The 17,712-nt window shown below is 37.0% G+C and overlaps 1 protein-coding gene and 1 pseudogene across 1 annotated transcript; both read left to right on the top strand.

Moving 5' to 3' along the window:
• Positions 1-684: 684 nt before the first annotated feature.
• LOC127979623 (homeobox protein Hox-A2a-like) lies at positions 685-3,877 on the top strand (annotated as a pseudogene).
• Positions 3,878-4,026: 149 nt separating this feature from the next.
• On the top strand, positions 4,027-8,928 carry hoxa1a (homeobox A1a). Its single transcript, XM_052583820.1, has 2 exons — positions 4,027-7,089; positions 7,303-8,928. Exons 1-2 carry the CDS (start codon positions 6,453-6,455, stop codon positions 7,653-7,655), a joined length of 990 nt encoding a protein of 329 aa, XP_052439780.1. The 5' UTR covers positions 4,027-6,452; the 3' UTR covers positions 7,656-8,928.
• Positions 8,929-17,712: the final 8,784 nt, after the last annotated feature.

Genomic DNA, 17,712 nt, shown 5'->3' on the forward strand with positions numbered 1-17,712 from the left:
CACACATTACACAAAAAAAAAAAAAAAAAAAAGAAAACACATCAATTCAAATTGTTGTTCCATAATTTCACTTTACATGAAATTACGCTAAACTAAATTACTAACAACCTTGTTGTGTAGTACACTGGTTAAAAAGATAATTGCTAGTAAAAAAAAAAAAAAAAGCAAATATAATAAAAACAAAAATCACTATAAGTCTTTTTAGTCTATTTAGCCCATAAAATTAAATTACTGCCGTCTTAATGTTATAAATAAATGCAAAACTTGGATTTTGTAGTTTTCTGTAAAATGCCCTAATATAGCATAATGTTAGCAGAAGCTTGCGTGAGGCAAATCAATTTAGGACATGTTAACCCAAGATGTGGTTATGGGTTTCATGGGAAAAAAACAAGGCCATGTTTTCACCAACTTGGAATGAGTGTCATCTCCCCGTGCTGTATAACCAGTATAACACTACGCCGCAATGAAATGAACGCTTCCTTTCATTTATCAAATTAGGCTGGCTATGGAATATGAAATAAACTTATTCTTCGAAAGCAAATTACTGATCTCCTTATGTAAAACTGAAAATGCCAGGTCACTTTTAGTCTGTGTTTATGAGCGAGAGGAGCTTTTTCCAGCCTCTCCTCTCGTTCTAGGGTTTGTTTCTCGTAGAGTTAGAAGGTTTAAATGTGTTGTGGGGGCATGAGGCTGTCAGACCTTTTGGCAAGTAAGATTGATCGCCGTGCATGCTTCTAGAACTCTTTGTTTAGTATATAGGCTAAGCACTGAAGCTACAAACGACCAAAGTAAAAAAAAAAAAATCCCCTCCCTGTGTAGAATGAAATCAAAATGTAACAAAATTACTTTATTTAATCGTAATCCAAAAGATCCATATTGAACGTCATTTGTTTCGTTTATAAAATAACAACATATGTTTACATGTTCCATTCATTGATTTAACCAAAGCGAATTACCAACTGAAACGTCATAAAGCAATTTGTCACAGAGCCAAAAACATTCATGGTAGACTTCACAATGCCAGGTTTAGAAGTTAAATTATGAAACAAGCTAAACTAGAGGTAAAGTGTTGTGTCATATTAACAAGATATGAGCAGAGGTGTAGTTTTATGTGATATTAAGGTTGTTAGTAATTACTATAATTCTCACTGTTCAAACATTATGCTCGGAAACAAAGCTTCCAGTTGAAAACATCTGGTATCAGGGAGCCTTTTACTTCAAATATTTACTGAGAACGACGTAGATCCCTATCAAAGAGAGAGAGAGGGCGAGAGTGTATCCTTCATAGTTAAATATACCGACTTCGAATTTGCATTTTATCTTGCGCGCTATTTTTTTAAAATAAATAAATATATACATAGGTTAGGCTAATGAATAATAATAATACTAGAGCTTGATATAATAATAATTTATTTTATTATATCTTTCAGTGCTAATATCTACCATCGTTGATGACCTTACAAAATGTTATGTAAGGGGATTTGTTTTATGAAGCTGTAAGTTAATTTTTTTTCTAACTGGTATCTTAAGAATCGATAGGCGAAAAGTTAGCCCACGTCAACTGATTTGCTTGTGGGGGAGGAGATATGCGATATACGAGGGGATATAGGCTGAAAAAGCTATCTTTCCAAGGTAAAATTAAGTATATTATCAAAAAACTTATTTGTCAGTAGCAGGCTAACTTATTTGGCAAATGTATTGGAGTAAGACTGATTCCCTCACATTATTTGTATAACCATTACACAGAGAGAATGCACGTGCTTGTGCAGCAGGGGCTAAAGGGAGGTTCTAGTTCTTATATGCACCATGCAGCCGTCGGGTTTGAGATTGACAATGAAGCTCTAGGGCCATTGCCTTTAGCGAACACAATAACACCGATGCACATAACAGCAGTGACCTCCCTGTTAAGAAAGGAGTTGCTCTTAGAAGTTCTACGGATCGATCTTTCAAAAGCTGGATATTGGATAAACCCCATATTGCCACTGGGTAAAGGTAATCATGTACAAGTCTACTTTTGAATGAATATAGTCAATCGTAAGCGGTCCTCACGGGCATATTAGCTACAAAATAATTTGAATGACTTTTTTCTCCATATAGCCTACTTATTTTAATTGAGAGCGAAAATTCGTAAACTTCAACGGAGCCAAACTTTCCCTATGAGCTCCTGGAGTGTAAGACAGAGAGTTTGAGCGTGAGGCGGGTTTCATCAATAGTCGGCCCTCGCTCGCGGAGAGCCTTACTTCTTTACCCCCCTGTTGACGACTCATTTCAGAAGTCATCAATCAAAAGCTCAGCGCTCACGAACTCTTATCCTACCTCCTTTTGACCATCCCAAGCTTGAGTCTCGGGACTCAGCCACGCCATGCAGGGCCCCGGCACAGCGTAGATGGGGGAAGCCCACTACACGCCAAATCTCTGACCCAGGAATAGGCTACCCGTGGATGCGCGAAAGTAAGCCTAACATTAGAAACTGTCCTCTCCACGTCCTCTCACAGCGACCGGCTTCTTGATTCCTGCAGCAGGAGTCATTTGCTCTCCAAAAGGTGAGTTTTAGGAAAACCTAAGCGAAGAGAGATGGGAAGAATTAAGGTCATTAAAGGTCCGAAGGAAATATGAGCATCGCCATACATCTGCACAATCCTCTCCACAGTATTTACTTAATATTAATCTCATTTACCACCTCTGTATTTCATTTTATTTTTTGACTCTGTAGCTTAATTCAAATCAATAAGATCTTTCTGGTGTCTGACGTGTAAGGGAGAATGATAGATTACTGTTGTGGTGGAGAGTGCATTAATTAGAAGATGGTAGGCTAGTCAGTACCTCCGTACCTCGCGCACACGATGATCCTGTTTGCAGTCTACAGTTTCTTTTTTCTAACTACTTTTTTAGTTCATCAGTTTTAGTTATGGCAGTTTACAGTTAAGATTACATGTTGTCATGTGTTCTTGTGTTACTTTGTGGAGTGATTTTTTTCAGGTTCACCCGAGCTTCTCGAAGGCGGTTTGTCTAGAAGAGAAGGAGGTTCGCGCTGCCTGAGAACAACAAACACCGAGCTTTTGGAGCTGGAGAAAATATTCCACCACAACAAATACCTTTGTCGACCACGCCGCGTGGAAATAGCCGTGCTGCTCGACCTTATGGAACGTCAGGTTTCAGAACCGAAGGATGAAACACAAACGCCAGACCCAGACTAAAGACATGCACGGGGAGTTAAGCGACGAGGACGCTTCCATTTGTGGCCTCAGTCATCGAAGATTGTGCGTTAAAGACGGAGAGTCGAACTCTTTTCAAAACGACCTGTCAAACGTCTCTGGACAGTCCTGTAATGATAACGACATGCAAACTTTGTAAAAAAAAAAAAAAAAAAAAAAAAGTCTAACAGATTATGGAAGGAAATCTAAAAGATGTCTCTAGTCAGTCACCCACTGCTCTGGGCAAGGGGACAATAATACGCAACCTATGTGCCAGTCCGAAAAATTGCGATTCCCCGGGTTTTAAGGACATGTTTGTGCAGGACTTTTTTTCGACTGCCTCCTCTCTGTCTGATGCAGCTTCGTCACTGCTGTACAATTCTCTGGAAAGCACAGATTATGTTTCAACAGACTTTAATTTCTTAACGGATTCTCTGATTAACAAAATGCAATCTACTGATTATCGAGGTGGAAATGAAAGGATTTTATTTATTTTTTTGCAATATAACTGACGCGATTATGATAACATATCGAAGGTAAGCTATATAAGCCCTGTGCCCTGTATTTAGTAAGGCCTACTGCATTCGTAACAGAAGTATTAGCTATTTTAGAATACTTTCTGTATTTCTGTATCGATCGCTGCTTATTTTTGTAAAAAAATAAACATACTTTGTAAATACAAATGTCAAGACAATATTCTGTTCTCAGATCAACAGCAATTACTATTTGCTAAATATAAATCCATCATACCAGTCCTAACACAAAATAAATAAACTAAATATTAACCAAATTAAATGTACTAGACTCACGTCTAATACAGTGTTCTTTGTAGAAGTCACAAATGTGTGTGAAATGGACATTGATTTGATAATTTCACATGCTCTTTGCATGTGTGATTTTCATGCTGAAATATTATTAGATGTCATGGAAAAATCAGTACTAGTTAAAACATTTTAAATATTTAATTAAACTTATAAATATGCACTAAGAAATCGTTACTTATGAAATATTATGTTGTTGCCCATTTTGCACGATGCAAATTAACAAACTGTATAATTACTCCTATACTACATTTGATAGACTCACATATTAATGCGTAAACTTTTTAAATCTTTAAAGTCACGATTTAAATGACAAACCGTGTTCAAATATGGCTTCTTGGCCAGAGCTAGGCTCGTTGTGTCGGATTCTTTTCTCCGCTCTGCGTGGGGAAATGCCGAGGATGTTTCTTTCCATAACGAACTCATAAATCAAAGACTTTCAGGCAAGTTGACAGCACCAAGACAATCACTGCCTGCGAACAGTCTGCCCAAATAAGTGTTTTCACTCACTGTTTATCATTAAGAAGATTTTGGATCCCGAAGCACAACCCACGTGGACGGATAATAATTCATTTTTATTGGCGTTTTAACACCCGGCATTAGGATTACACAAAACACTCATAAACTACATATTTCATTGCGCGTGGCATATTTGTCTTTGTCTCTTTTAAGTATTTTCTGTGTGTGTGTGTCCTTTTAGCCTAACTGAAATAATGTGATAGAAATTGTTTATAAACATTAAAAACTTTTTTCAAATGTTTCCAATATTAACAAAATAGTATAATTGTAATGACAAACATATTTTTGTTCATATATTTCTCACTTCCTATAAATCTTCTCCGAATATTGTCTGTGAATGTGACTGAAAAGCTTTGCAATATTTAGTTTGTTCTACTTTTTAAACCTCAAATGACGGATTCGTAGTGCATTTTGCTTAAATACATTGTTTTAATGTTCTAATTTGTACTATGTTAACACTTTGGCTCGAAACAAGATGAAGAACAGTCGCAATAAAAAACCTGTAAGTGCATTAGAAGCTGTTATTTTTCTTGCCTTGTTTGTCAGGGACCATGTTTAAAAACGACGTGTTAAGAAGAGAGGATGAGAAATACTAGGCCGTCAGAAGCTTGTGGAAAGCGCCATTTTGAGGACAAAAAAAAAATAACACTGGACATCTCTCAAAAATCTCCTTTTCGTCCAGAGGGGGCGCACGTACCCCCTTCACAATAGGCTGGAGCAGTGGTTCCCAACCCTTGTGCTGGAGGCACCCCAACACTGCACGTTTTGCATGTCTCCTTAATCAAACACCATGATTCAGGTCGTCTGCTCATCAGTAGAAACTCCAAGACTTAAAATTGGTGTTTCAGAGAAAGAAGACATGCAAAATGTGTGTTGGGGTGCCACCAGGACCAGGGTTGGGAACCACTGGGCTAGAGCAGGGGATATCAGACTTTGAAGTACCCCCAGCACTGCAAGTTTTGAATCCCTCAGTTATCACACCTGATTCAACTCATCAGCTCATAAGTGGATACTGCAAGACCAGAAGTGTGTCAGATATAGGGAGACATACAGAATGTGCATTGCAGGGTCCTTAATGGAAAGGTTTAAGAACCCCTGCGCTAGAGGATAGGAGTACACTTTCATGTGATAACTGATCCCTTTGTGACCACTGATCACAAAACAAAATTCAGAAGAACAAGCAATTTTTTATTAAAGAATATGTGACAAAGTTCATTTTTTTCAGGATATTTACAAAAGATTGCAGGTTATTTATATATATATATATGTAAAGATAAGCTATAATGGAAAAAAATACAGTCAGTTTTATTACTAGTTTATCATTTTTATACACAAGGCCAAGTTGACTAAATCTGATGACTGCAACCTCACATAGGAGCACAACTGACTAAAATATACAACACACCAGAAAGAGATAAAAAAAAGAAGACATTCACTTCACATTATTTGCCTGTGGTTTGGAGCTCATCTTACCTGCCGCATTGCTCCAACATAATTCCTTACACCGATATGTTGCTGCCTGGACGCTGTCTGTGAAACTACATCCCCTCCTTGCTCCTCTGCCAGCGAATCCATCCTTGCAATGGGGGATAAGGTGGGCCGACGTCACGTTGATCGACAAGAGGTCGGCATTTACATAAGCCGCGTCTTTAACGACAACCTGTCAGTGCAAGGCCACTTAAGATCAAGATGAGACAGAACAACTGATCACTGGCTGACCCAGCCCACGTGACTGTCACTGGTCATTCATATCACTAGCGCGGACACCCCCCAATCCACGACTGATTGAAGGAGGCAGAAGGGTGGCTCGGCTCAACCCCGGGTGAATGGTGCGAGTCGTGCGACGTTAATCAGTCCCCAGGCCCAAAAAGATCTGTTAGTGGCAGCCACGCGCAAAGACGCCCAAGAAGATGCCACGATGAGCACATTCCTAGACTTCTCGGCCATAAGTGGTGGTGGAGATGCAGGTGGCGGGGGCTCGTGCTCAGTCAGAGCGTTTCATGGCGACCACGGACTTTCAACATTTCAGTCATCGTGTGCTGTCAGGGTAAATAGCTGCGGTGGAGACGAGAGGTACATGTCCAGTAGATCATCACAAGACGCAATTAACCCTCAGCCAAACCAAGCCGGCTCGTACCAGTCCCCCGGGACTCTGTCAATTACCTACAGTGCACATCCAAGTTACGGGACTCAAAGTTTTTGCGCCGGATACAGTCACTATGCCCTAAATCAGGATGTGGACTCGTCTGTGAGCTTTCCCCAGTGCGGCCCGCTAGTTTACTCTGGAAATATTTCCTCCACGGTTGTGCAGCACCGTCACCATCGCCATGGTTACAGTAGTGGAAACGTTCACCTCCATGGCCAGTTCCAGTACGCGCCAGCCACATATGGTAGTAGTTCGGATCAGGCAAACCTAACGTTTGTGGCGGGCTGCTCAAATCCGCTATCCCCTCTACATGTGGCTCATCACGACGCATGCTGTTCACCTCTGTCAGATGTGTCAACAGGGCAGACATTTGACTGGATGAAGGTTAAACGGAACCCGCCGAAAACAGGTGAGTGGCTAGAGATCTTTCAGATGATTTTCTTTTCCAGATAAAGTCGGCTATTCATGTTAAGAATGAAAAAAGAAAACAAGAACTGATTAAATATTGCTTTGCGAGCACCCTGGTTGTGTAAAATTCTGGAAAACTGGTGTGATATAGTAATTAAGACATGATTATGCATGCACACTCTCATTTATTCATCTATTCATCGTCTCTCTTCAGGGAAGGCTGGAGAGTATGGATTTGGTGGGCAGCCAAACACTGTACGCACCAATTTCACTACAAAACAGTTGACAGAGCTTGAAAAGGAGTTTCATTTTAATAAGTACTTGACTCGTGCAAGGCGGGTGGAGATTGCGGCTGCGCTCCAATTAAACGAGACTCAGGTGAAGATTTGGTTCCAGAATCGTCGTATGAAGCAAAAGAAGCGAGAAAAGGAAGGTCTTTTGCCCAAATCTCAGTCCGAGACGAAGGATGGGCACGAAAAACAGGAGGATGCATCTGAAAAGTCGCTCTCCGCACCACCCACCCCCTCTCCCTCTTCCCCGACTGTTGATGCCTACACCTCGAATTAAAAGACTCTCACTTTTGTTCTGCCAACCTGTTAATGATACTGCAGTATGCTACTGTTAGTGACTCTCGTGTCAAGGTTATTGTCAAAATCATCATGTGACAGTGACACACAGAGACCAGTGCACAATTTACAGACTTTGAACACTCAGTATTTATCTGTGCTACTTTGTGTTTTTGTGAAATGACTGTTAATTGTCGTAGGGCACCTTGTCATGCACCTAGAAATGCACAGTAATAACAAATGCTGCACTATTACACGTGTTTGGTCGGACTTGCACCACTTGTCAAAATACCTACCTCAAGAACCAAAGGAAGTAGTGCAATATATTTAAGAGATGTATTATTAAGAGAGACAAATCAATTGTACGTTTCGCCAAAGGCTTGTTTCAACACACTGACAACTTTTCTGGACCGTGTATAGTGTTAACTCTGATGCTGTGTGTGTGTTGTGATTTCTGCAACATGATGCGCAACTCTTCAAAGTTGTCATCCGGTCATACTGAGTTTTATCAGTCAAAGATAAAGACTCAAGTCTCCTTCAGAAACAGGCTTTAGAAAACTATCAAGATACGGGTGAATTAAATGTGTGAATCAAAATGTAAATATAATTTATTTGAACACTGGTGTTTTACTTGTGATAGTGCCAAATGCCTGGTATAAGCCTGACGAAATATTTCTGGTAACTTTAAATAATCTACAAGTAATTTCTATAACGTTTAGGTACGTTTTTACAAAGTTTTTGTTATTTTTATTTATTTTTTTATTTTTTGCCTGAACTTTTATGCTTGATTTATCGATTTGGTTATTTGCATAGTCTCATTCCACAGATAACTTGCTCTCTGGCTCTTTAACTGATATATGCATCCGCTCGTTGTTTCTTCCTCAGGGAGGAAGCTATATTGGCACATGGCAAGCATGTTTATTCACGAAAGAGGATGCGCAATGCTGTCACCGTCATTCGTTATGACAACCCTATTGACCTGTTAGTTTATCGAAGGAAAACGGAGGACAAGAAGAAAAAAAAGAGAGAGAACATTGATTAAATCATCTCAACTATCGACAAGGATGAGTCGGCCTGACCCCATTGGGTTGATGACATGTCTGATTCCTCATATCACAATCATATCAGTTGTGCGTACAGAGTGTTGAGTGAGTCGGATAACAGAGCAAAATAAAGAGCAGAAAGTCTAAAAACAGATCTTCCAAACTTCCAAAAGGCTTCCAAACATCACATTCAAGTAAGATAGCTTGTCAATTCCTCCTCCCACCCTCCCTCTCTCTCTCCCTCTCTCTCTCTCTCTCTCTCATTCACACGCTCTCAAATACAGCTATAAAGGCACGACCAAACTGTTGCCCATATAGCACAGAAAATATTTTCTAAGACACACTGGCATGCTGTCTTTAAAAAAACGTATTTTTATTTTGGTTAATAAAAAACACTTCCTTGAGTACAGAGAGCGCGCCATTTTCTCTACCCTCACATTGGTCTTGTTTGAGCTTCACCTTTACCTTAAATCCACCTGAACATGAGGGTTGCGTGTGAGTCTGCATGGAGCCTAAATATCTCCTGGTCTCCTGGGTGCGTATGTTCTTCTTCCTAAGGCGCGACGTGTGTTTGTTTGTTGATGTTCAAAACGATAATCGTGCTAATGTCAATTCTAAAACAATGCAAAATGTCAGTTTAGATATTCAGATTAATAATATAAAAGGAAAGATATTTCTCTACATTTTTAGGGTATGGGCACACCTGTGAACGCACTGAAAATTTTGTGCACTATCGATTTGTCCTCATGCTGAAGTGACGAAAATGCCTCTATGCCATTTGTATGAATTTAGTGAGAATGAGTTTCCATTGCAAAAAAGTTCATAACTCAATAAAATTATGTACATTTTGATCAAAATACAAAAAAGAGTAACAAAATAAAAAAGCATTAGACAAAAATGTATCTAATTAATTCAACTTTAAATAGACTGAAGAAAGAATTAGAAGAGATAAACGCAAAAAAAAATCAAAAATTTCAATTCTGAGATTTGAATGTCAGGCTGTTCAGTCTCTAATGACCAGATTTAAAGAGGAGGACTCGTGACTGTGAAAACATGAATGCGATTATATTCTTTGCAGTGTAGGTGCGCCAAAAACAAACAAAAAAATGGTATAGGCTAACAATAAAGTAAGAAACGTTAAATAAATGTTATGTAATTACATATACTTTATACATTGAGTATGTTTATATTTTGCGAAATGTAATCGCCAATTTGACCGTGTTTTTAAAGAGACTGTTAAGTATTACAAACTGAAATGTTACTTACATTTCTATAAAAGGGAGACAGGATCTAGTATTATTATAATTACTTAAATGAGACATTTGTTTATTCATTGAGTTAATCACTGAAAGAATGACCCGGGATTTAAAGAAATATTAAAGCTCCTGAAAACCAAACTAAATTAAACATTCAGGTCTTAAGCAAGACATTAAAAGAGAAAATTAACGGAAAGAGCGTTCGTGAAAATAGAATCTACGAACTACAAATGCAGAACTTACCTCTTTTGATTATTCCATAACAACAACAATAATAAAGATGCTTCAAATTATATTATTGTTGTAAAAATGTATTTTTTTTTTCAAGCAAATATTCATTTATAGGCTAATTGTTTTCGAAATCGAGGAAAGATGCGACTTTGCATTGACCTGACCCTAGAAAGAAAACCCCGAGGTCACTGAATGGCCACTGAGCCCTGAGATATTGTGCATAAGACTTTCACACTGAATGCTAAGTTTTAAAAATTTAAAACAAAAAATAATTTAATTTACAGGTTTATATATAAGAAACGCAAATCCCTAGGTGTACAATGGCTTAATTGAACATACCTATACAGGTACGCAGGCTTCAACACAAATGATGTCTAAAGGCCATTACGAAAAGGTAGAAAAATACATAATTTTATTTTAATGTGTAAATGTGTGTGTATGCATTTATTTATTTATTTTGACAGACATGATTGGTATATCAGTAATTTTCATGTCATATGATCAGGTGTTTAGTCATGTAGTCATTTTAACGTGAATCTGAAATTTGGCAACAACTTTATCCATCTTTGTCTACAATTATAAATGATTTACTATATGAATATTAACATGAATGTTCATTATTTTTTTAAATATTGTTCTAAACCTATTTTATTTATTTATTTATTTTTGTGTCTATAATTAATCTTTTATAATTTAGTTGTTAGATTTACTCAGGTATGCTGTACTGTTTTAATGAAAAGTATAAATTAAAAACCTTACCAACTCTGCAAAACAATATGGAAGAACACAGTCTGACTGGTAACTAAAGAAGGCAAGAATTAAGAATCAACACAAAACAATTTCATTTTCTTGTGGCCTTGCTTTGAGTAACCGTAATAACTTAACACAAAGCCTCAGAAAAAAACAGGTCAGCAAAAAAACCTAATGCTTTAATTGGAAATAATAATTAAGCATAACAGATTATACACTCGGATACAAACTTGGCAACACACATACAGCAAAAAACATACTTTCTTCAAAGATCAAACTCTTTCCAACAGAATATATATATATATATATATATATATATTTTTTTTCTTCATCTAACAGGTAACTAAAAATGCTCTGGACTGCAATTCATGAAAATATTTTCCAAGCACGATAGGGATGAATTAAATTAAAATATAAAACTTCTCTTATTTATTATTATTACATGATTGAATGATGACAAAAACACTAGCATAAGAAAACATCTCCAAATGTCCATCCTAAAACAGCTAAAGATGGAACTGGACCATACATGCAGAAAGCTGAAAAGGAATGTTTTACATATTAGCTGCAATTATACTTTTAAGATGAGACATGTTGTCTCATGTTATAAAAGGACTTTCACTTTAGTGTGAAGCTTCGACACAGCTTTTCTGTTCTTGTGATTATGTAGTAAACCGTCCTTTCAGTAAAAGGAATGGTACTGTAATAACACAAACACAATATACACAGAATTTTACTCTCATTGTCATACATAAAGCCTGTATTTTTATTTTCAATTTATAAAAGCAAAGCTGATATAAGAAGAACATTACAGAGGGGTGTTCAAGGGAGCATCAGTTAGAAAAAAAGGAAGAAATGGGGGGTAGAGAGAGGCAGATAGAGTAAAAAGGACAGAAAGAGAGAGGTCCATCCATCACACTGTCTTAACCTCACAGTGACCCCAGCCTGGCAGCCAATGAGGCACCTCCCGTCTGTGCAGGAGATCGGGTAACCGTGGAGATGGACTGAATGTTTTAGCATGCTCTTTTTGTGCGGTCTGTCAACACCTCCCAGAACGTCTCACTACAGCTTAACTGATGTGAATGCCACTACTTGATTGAAATGACTGGATCCACAATAACTTAAATAAACCAAGCACCTCAGATTATATAAATATAAGAACACAACCCTTCATACGAGGGGAAAAAAATGTGCACGCACACACACACACACACACACACACCCACACACAAACTAATATAAATTAATCATAGAATATTTTTCATCTGAAGGTCAATCTAACCATACATGTAATAATAAACTGTTCTGATGCTCCATATAGATGCATGGCATAACGGCTGTATATGGAAAGTCTGTATGCCTTCACCTTTTACTGAGAGTAGTAGTGAACTGAAAGGCTAATTTGAATTATACAGAAAAAAATAAAAATAAAAATTTTGAAATAATCTTTATTTTAACGTCCAGTTCTTGCTATTTATAAGACTTTTGCCTAGCTGCTTAGCTGCATATTAATAGTTAATAAGGTAGTTGTTAAGTTTAGGTATTGGGTAGGATTTCAGAATATGATCATGCAAATTATGTGCTTTATAACTGTTAATAATATATACATATGTACAACTTTCTGCAAATTATAGTGCTAAATCTACATAATATCATGGGATTTTTCTAGTCAGACCACCTGCATAAGCAGTTTCTTTTATAACATTTTAATACATTTTTATAATATAATATAATATAACAACATTTTTAACTATTATTCCTATTCAAAAATGGTTTAGGTTCTTGTTTATTTGTGTGTGCTTATGTCCTTTTAATTTTCTATATCTAATTGTATTTTTACAGTGTGCAAAAACTGGTAATGTGAAATGCCCTTGAGTGCAAAAACAGAAGTAGAGAGTGAATATAGGTTATGAGAAGTGGGGAACAGGGATGTTCACAGGCATTTTGAGGGGCAGGGGCACAAGTGGAAAAAAGGCCACTTCTCTTATAAAAAAAAAAAAATGAAACGAAACGTAAAATATAGTAACACAACTCTTGACTTACTTGTTTATTTTAATTCCCTCACACTCACCCAATTGTTTCATGTTGTTTCATTTTTCAACAGATGTCTACAAAAGAATCAGTTCACACTGTTACTATAATTACACTCACTGTACCACGCACACAAATACACAAACTGATGGTGACAAGAACTTTGTTTTACATTTGAGGGATGGCTGTTAAGATCTATCAGAATACAACATACTACTGGATAGTTAGTAGATGAGGAGCATGGGATCAAAATTATGAAGTTATGTTTTAAGGCAGGGCATGTACTGTTCATTTTTGAGATTTTGGTCTATTTTGCTTCCATGTCTTCCTTTGCTCTAATGGAAAGGAAATTTCCAAAATTCACATTAAGGTGTTTGTTTTAAGCCTGCTACCCTCGTCTGTTTGTAAATGTCTGTAAATGTCTTCTACATTAACCAAAACAAGCTCTCTGTATATTTACACAAAATTTCAAGAGAAAAAACTCTTGATGTAAGTCATTAACTTAGAACCGGGGAAGTTCTGTGGTGATATGCTTTAGTTAATTTATTTATCCTATTCATCTCTAATGCCTTATGAATGCAAATGTACGCATTTTAATTATTTAATGCCTGATTTGCATATTCATGTTGCGATTCTGATGACATTATTATTTTTACTGTATTCAGCGGTTGTTTCTCCAGTAAGGTAGCCTGTATGCACATGATATATTGCCTTAGCTAAACTTTAGCTAACTTATTACATGGTTTTTGCTAACTTATTACATGGTAGCTCATGAGTCATGGATGTTAGCAAGACAAATTAATTATATTTGCCTTTTGGATAATTAGCTGTAAATTTTGAGGCCCAGGTAGCTTAGTCTTTTTTCATCACCACTCACCTTCACACCAAGACAAACACAACTGAAAAGGAGGGAGCGAGGGCTTCACTTCTGCGGCTCTCTGCCTCTCAATGTGTGCTACACTGCCATGCTGCTTCGTGGAGTGGAGAAAGGCATCAGAACTCGACAGTCTCAACAATCGAGTATCAACATTTCCCAACCTGACATTATATTTTCCTTTTTTATTTGTTTTGCAGGGAAAGCTGTGCGCAAACAGAAACACACACACATACACACACATAATACATATATATTCATTTTATAAAAAATCTGCCCAGAAAAATCTCTATGTGTGCACGTGCCTGGTGGGGAATATTTCCACAGTCAGTTTTTCCCTACAAGCAAAACCATGGTTCATCAGATAAAACCGATTCTGTTTCAAGTTCAGCTCACCTGCACCAGTTAGCCCTGAGGAAATAGTCTTCCTCCCTTGCTAAGCATTCAAGCACATACACAAAGCACACATACACAAGATCGAAATGAAAAATGTTGCTCAGATGCCCTTTGACAGGCCTACCATTTAAACATTGTCTATGTGGATTTGGTCCAATTTGTCACCTGTCTGACAAATTAATGTGTGTTTTTTTTTTTTTTTTTTTGAGTTGTCGGATATGTAAGAAAGGACATATCACAAGAGTTATTGTAATCAGTCAATTTAAGAGACTTTTTCAAGAGATTTGACAATATTCTTACCACTGTTTTATATATATATATATATGCACACATTAAGGTACAATCTTCAATGTCAAAGATGACCGTAGGGCAAGAAGCATAAGTGTGTTATCATTTGTACACCTTGGTTTTCAAAAACTGCTTCTTCACTTCCCGTTAATCCCTACAATAGTCACACTGTCAGTCTCTGAATAATAATGATATTCTTGTTCTCAAAAGACTGGAAATGCAGCCTGGGGTGGGTATGACACTCAACTATGTTTATGAACTGAAACATCATGTCTTTTCACACACCTACTCACTCTCACACTAAATGTCATTTATAAAAATAAAAAAAAGAGAACGGCGAAGATAGACAAGCTGTCAGACACTTACAGTGAAGCTTTGCAAGAGTAATTATTGTCTGTCCCCTCTAGGCAAAGGCAAGTCACACCTGACACACACCTGCATAAGAATGGGCTACAATGCAAACTACATCTCCCACAAGGCAATAGGTGTTCATGGTCGACCAGATTGCCTGGATCTGGTAGACATTTTACTGAGCTGAATCATCACCAGGTGCTGATGTAGACTTGAGGACAGGATGCGAGAGAAATTAAACTAGTGAAGTCTTGCCAGTTTAGCTATAGACAAGTAGATAGGATAAATAGGATAAGGATAGGTATCCTTAAAGGAAAAGTTCACCCCCCCAAAATGCAAATTTTCTTATAGTTCATTCACCCTTATGTCATTCCAATGTCATGTCATGATCCTCAAAATATGTCTACTAAAAAAGTAACTTTTCCAGCATTCATAAGCGAAAGTCATCACAGTTGTTCTATAGTGTTGAGTTCTTGCATTCTAATTTGCCCCAACAGCCAAAAGAAAAGGGACTGCACAATAGCGGTCTATGGATTTTCAAAAGAGGATAACATTTTGAGAGATTAATTATGTTGGTCAAAAGAGAGATGGAAGTCATTTTTGCAGTCACTGCCTCAGCTTTTGTATCAAAAACACCCACAGCACTATTAACTAGTTTTCTTTTATTGAATTCCAAGGCAAGAAACCACAAAGTATAGTGTTTTCAAGATTTACGATGTTTATAACTTTGAAAACCCATCATCATAGTCTGTCAAAAGGATCCATATGAAGTTATCAACTGCTGAAAAGACTGAGATTAACAGAAACCTTCTGGCACTTCATTCATCTTGCCATTTAGTTACAGGCTAAACTATAGTGTTGTGCCATTTAATCCTACAGACATATAAATCATGAGGATGAGTAGACCAGAAATGCATTTCTACTATTTTGTTTAGTACTGGACCAGAAAACCTCAGTAGGCGTCTTGTTTTTAGATAATTTGCATAGGCAGCCTAGTTATAGATCCTGACCTCTTTGGGCTTTTAGGCTCACACCTGTGCACTATTATCTCCCTGCATTATAATTTGTGCAGCAGAGGCTAAGTGATTCCCAGTACAAGCCAGCATTTAATGACAGAGCTGTCTTTACCCTGACCATCACCGCCGGACGCTGGCAGGGATCATTCCACCGGAGCGTGCCGTGTCACCCATGTGTCTGTGTGGCCGCTGATGTGATCTTTAGTCCCCTCATGATCTATAGACTGGCATTTTGGTCGCTCAGACACCAGGTCCCCAGCGTGCATGCTAAACACTCTGTCAGCCAATATCCTGACAGGAACTTAACGCAGTCACGGCAATACTGAGACAGGACAGGGAGAGGCTGAAGACACAAGCGCCAATAGCCAAATGGCAGCTGGCTGCACAGAGTCAAATTCTTTGTACGAGGTCAAAACAAAAACTTAAACTTCGTAAGTCAGTTAAAACCATATTACACATACGAATGTATTTATCATAACAGATAATTTGTTTGATAAGTATATGAATCAGTGGAGATTATACAGTCTATTATATTTCTGCTTAAATACAAAACAAGAATTCCATGTGGAAGAACACAGAGGGAATGCAATCAAGATCGACTCAAAATTGTGTCTTGAACTGAAAATAAACTTTTGTGCAGATCTACATGTTTGAGTTTTTAAATCATTTCTCCCAGTAATCATTTGTTTTTATTGTGTGCTTTAAGTGTAGTAAAGCAAGAGCAAGTTGTCTTCTGAAATGTCCCTTTGTTTTGACATGCATTTAAAACAGCATTCAAAGTGAAGTATATACAGTATATGTTGAATATATATTAACCTACAGCTATTGAAAAAAACATCTAACCATCGCACACTTTACATTATCTCATTAAATGGGAAAAAAAAAACTGAACATCAGTGAACATTGTGTTGTGTCAGAAGTTCTTTGAGGATGATGGCTGTCTGTCAATCAGTCTGCAACTCACATAGCCGCACAGTTACAATAAAATATGATTTGTTTTCCCTTTACTTCTACTGCATTATATAAATACAATAATGATTTAGAGGATACACAATTTTATATCAATTGGATTAAATAGCAAACTGTGAATGCACAAATTGTTTTGAATTTTGCGCTGATGTCATCGTTACCCAGCAAACAGAACAGTTTAGGTTCAGTGTACAGTTTAGTATTTAACCTCTGGCTACTAATTCCAAACATTCAGCTAATTCCTAACGTTCCTAATGAAAAATCCTTTTATGCTAGAATTTTTAATAAATAAATCTGAACAACAAAATAATATATGCACATAATAAATTATTATAAAAAGGGAAAACATGAATAACTTCCCGAACATTGTAAGGACTGTTTACAAATCCTTTAGGTTTTTATCATTTTCTCTGCAATTTGTAGGTTATATTTTTCATAACCACATCCTGAGAAAACAAGAGAAAAAGACTGATATAGTCAAAATATAAGCAAACAAGAAAATCCTGCACACTATCAACTTGCAAAACAATAAAAAATCCTTTAATAGCAATGTTTAGATCATATAACCTTCATCAGGCATCATGCTATTAAAGGATTTTTTATTGTTTTGCAAGTTGATAGTGTGCGGGATTTTCTTGTTTTCTCATATTTTGACTATATCAGTCTTTTTTCCTACTCACCTATCTATGACCTACAGGTGTGCGACACTAATTGATCATAACCATAACCTAACATTCTTGAAATGTTCTAGGAACAAACAAGTCCAGCAACTACAAAAGATCTAGATATATATTAATTATTTAGAGTTCAGTTTCAGTATTTAACTTTGTCAATATTATAATTCTATCTGCTG

This window comes from Carassius gibelio, chromosome B19 (assembly GCF_023724105.1).
Source record: "Carassius gibelio isolate Cgi1373 ecotype wild population from Czech Republic chromosome B19, carGib1.2-hapl.c, whole genome shotgun sequence".
NCBI classification, from domain to species: Eukaryota; Metazoa; Chordata; class Actinopteri; order Cypriniformes; family Cyprinidae; genus Carassius; species Carassius gibelio.

Bases quoted from the DNA above. Each gene is read 5' to 3' on its own strand.
- hoxa1a (XM_052583820.1), top strand. From the start codon at position 6,453: ATGAGCACATTCCTAGACTTCTCGGCCATAAGTGGTGGTGGAGATGCA. The intron at 7,090-7,302 runs GTGAGTGGCTAG...GTCTCTCTTCAG, and splicing joins ACGGAACCCGCCGAAAACAG to GGAAGGCTGGAGAGTATGGA.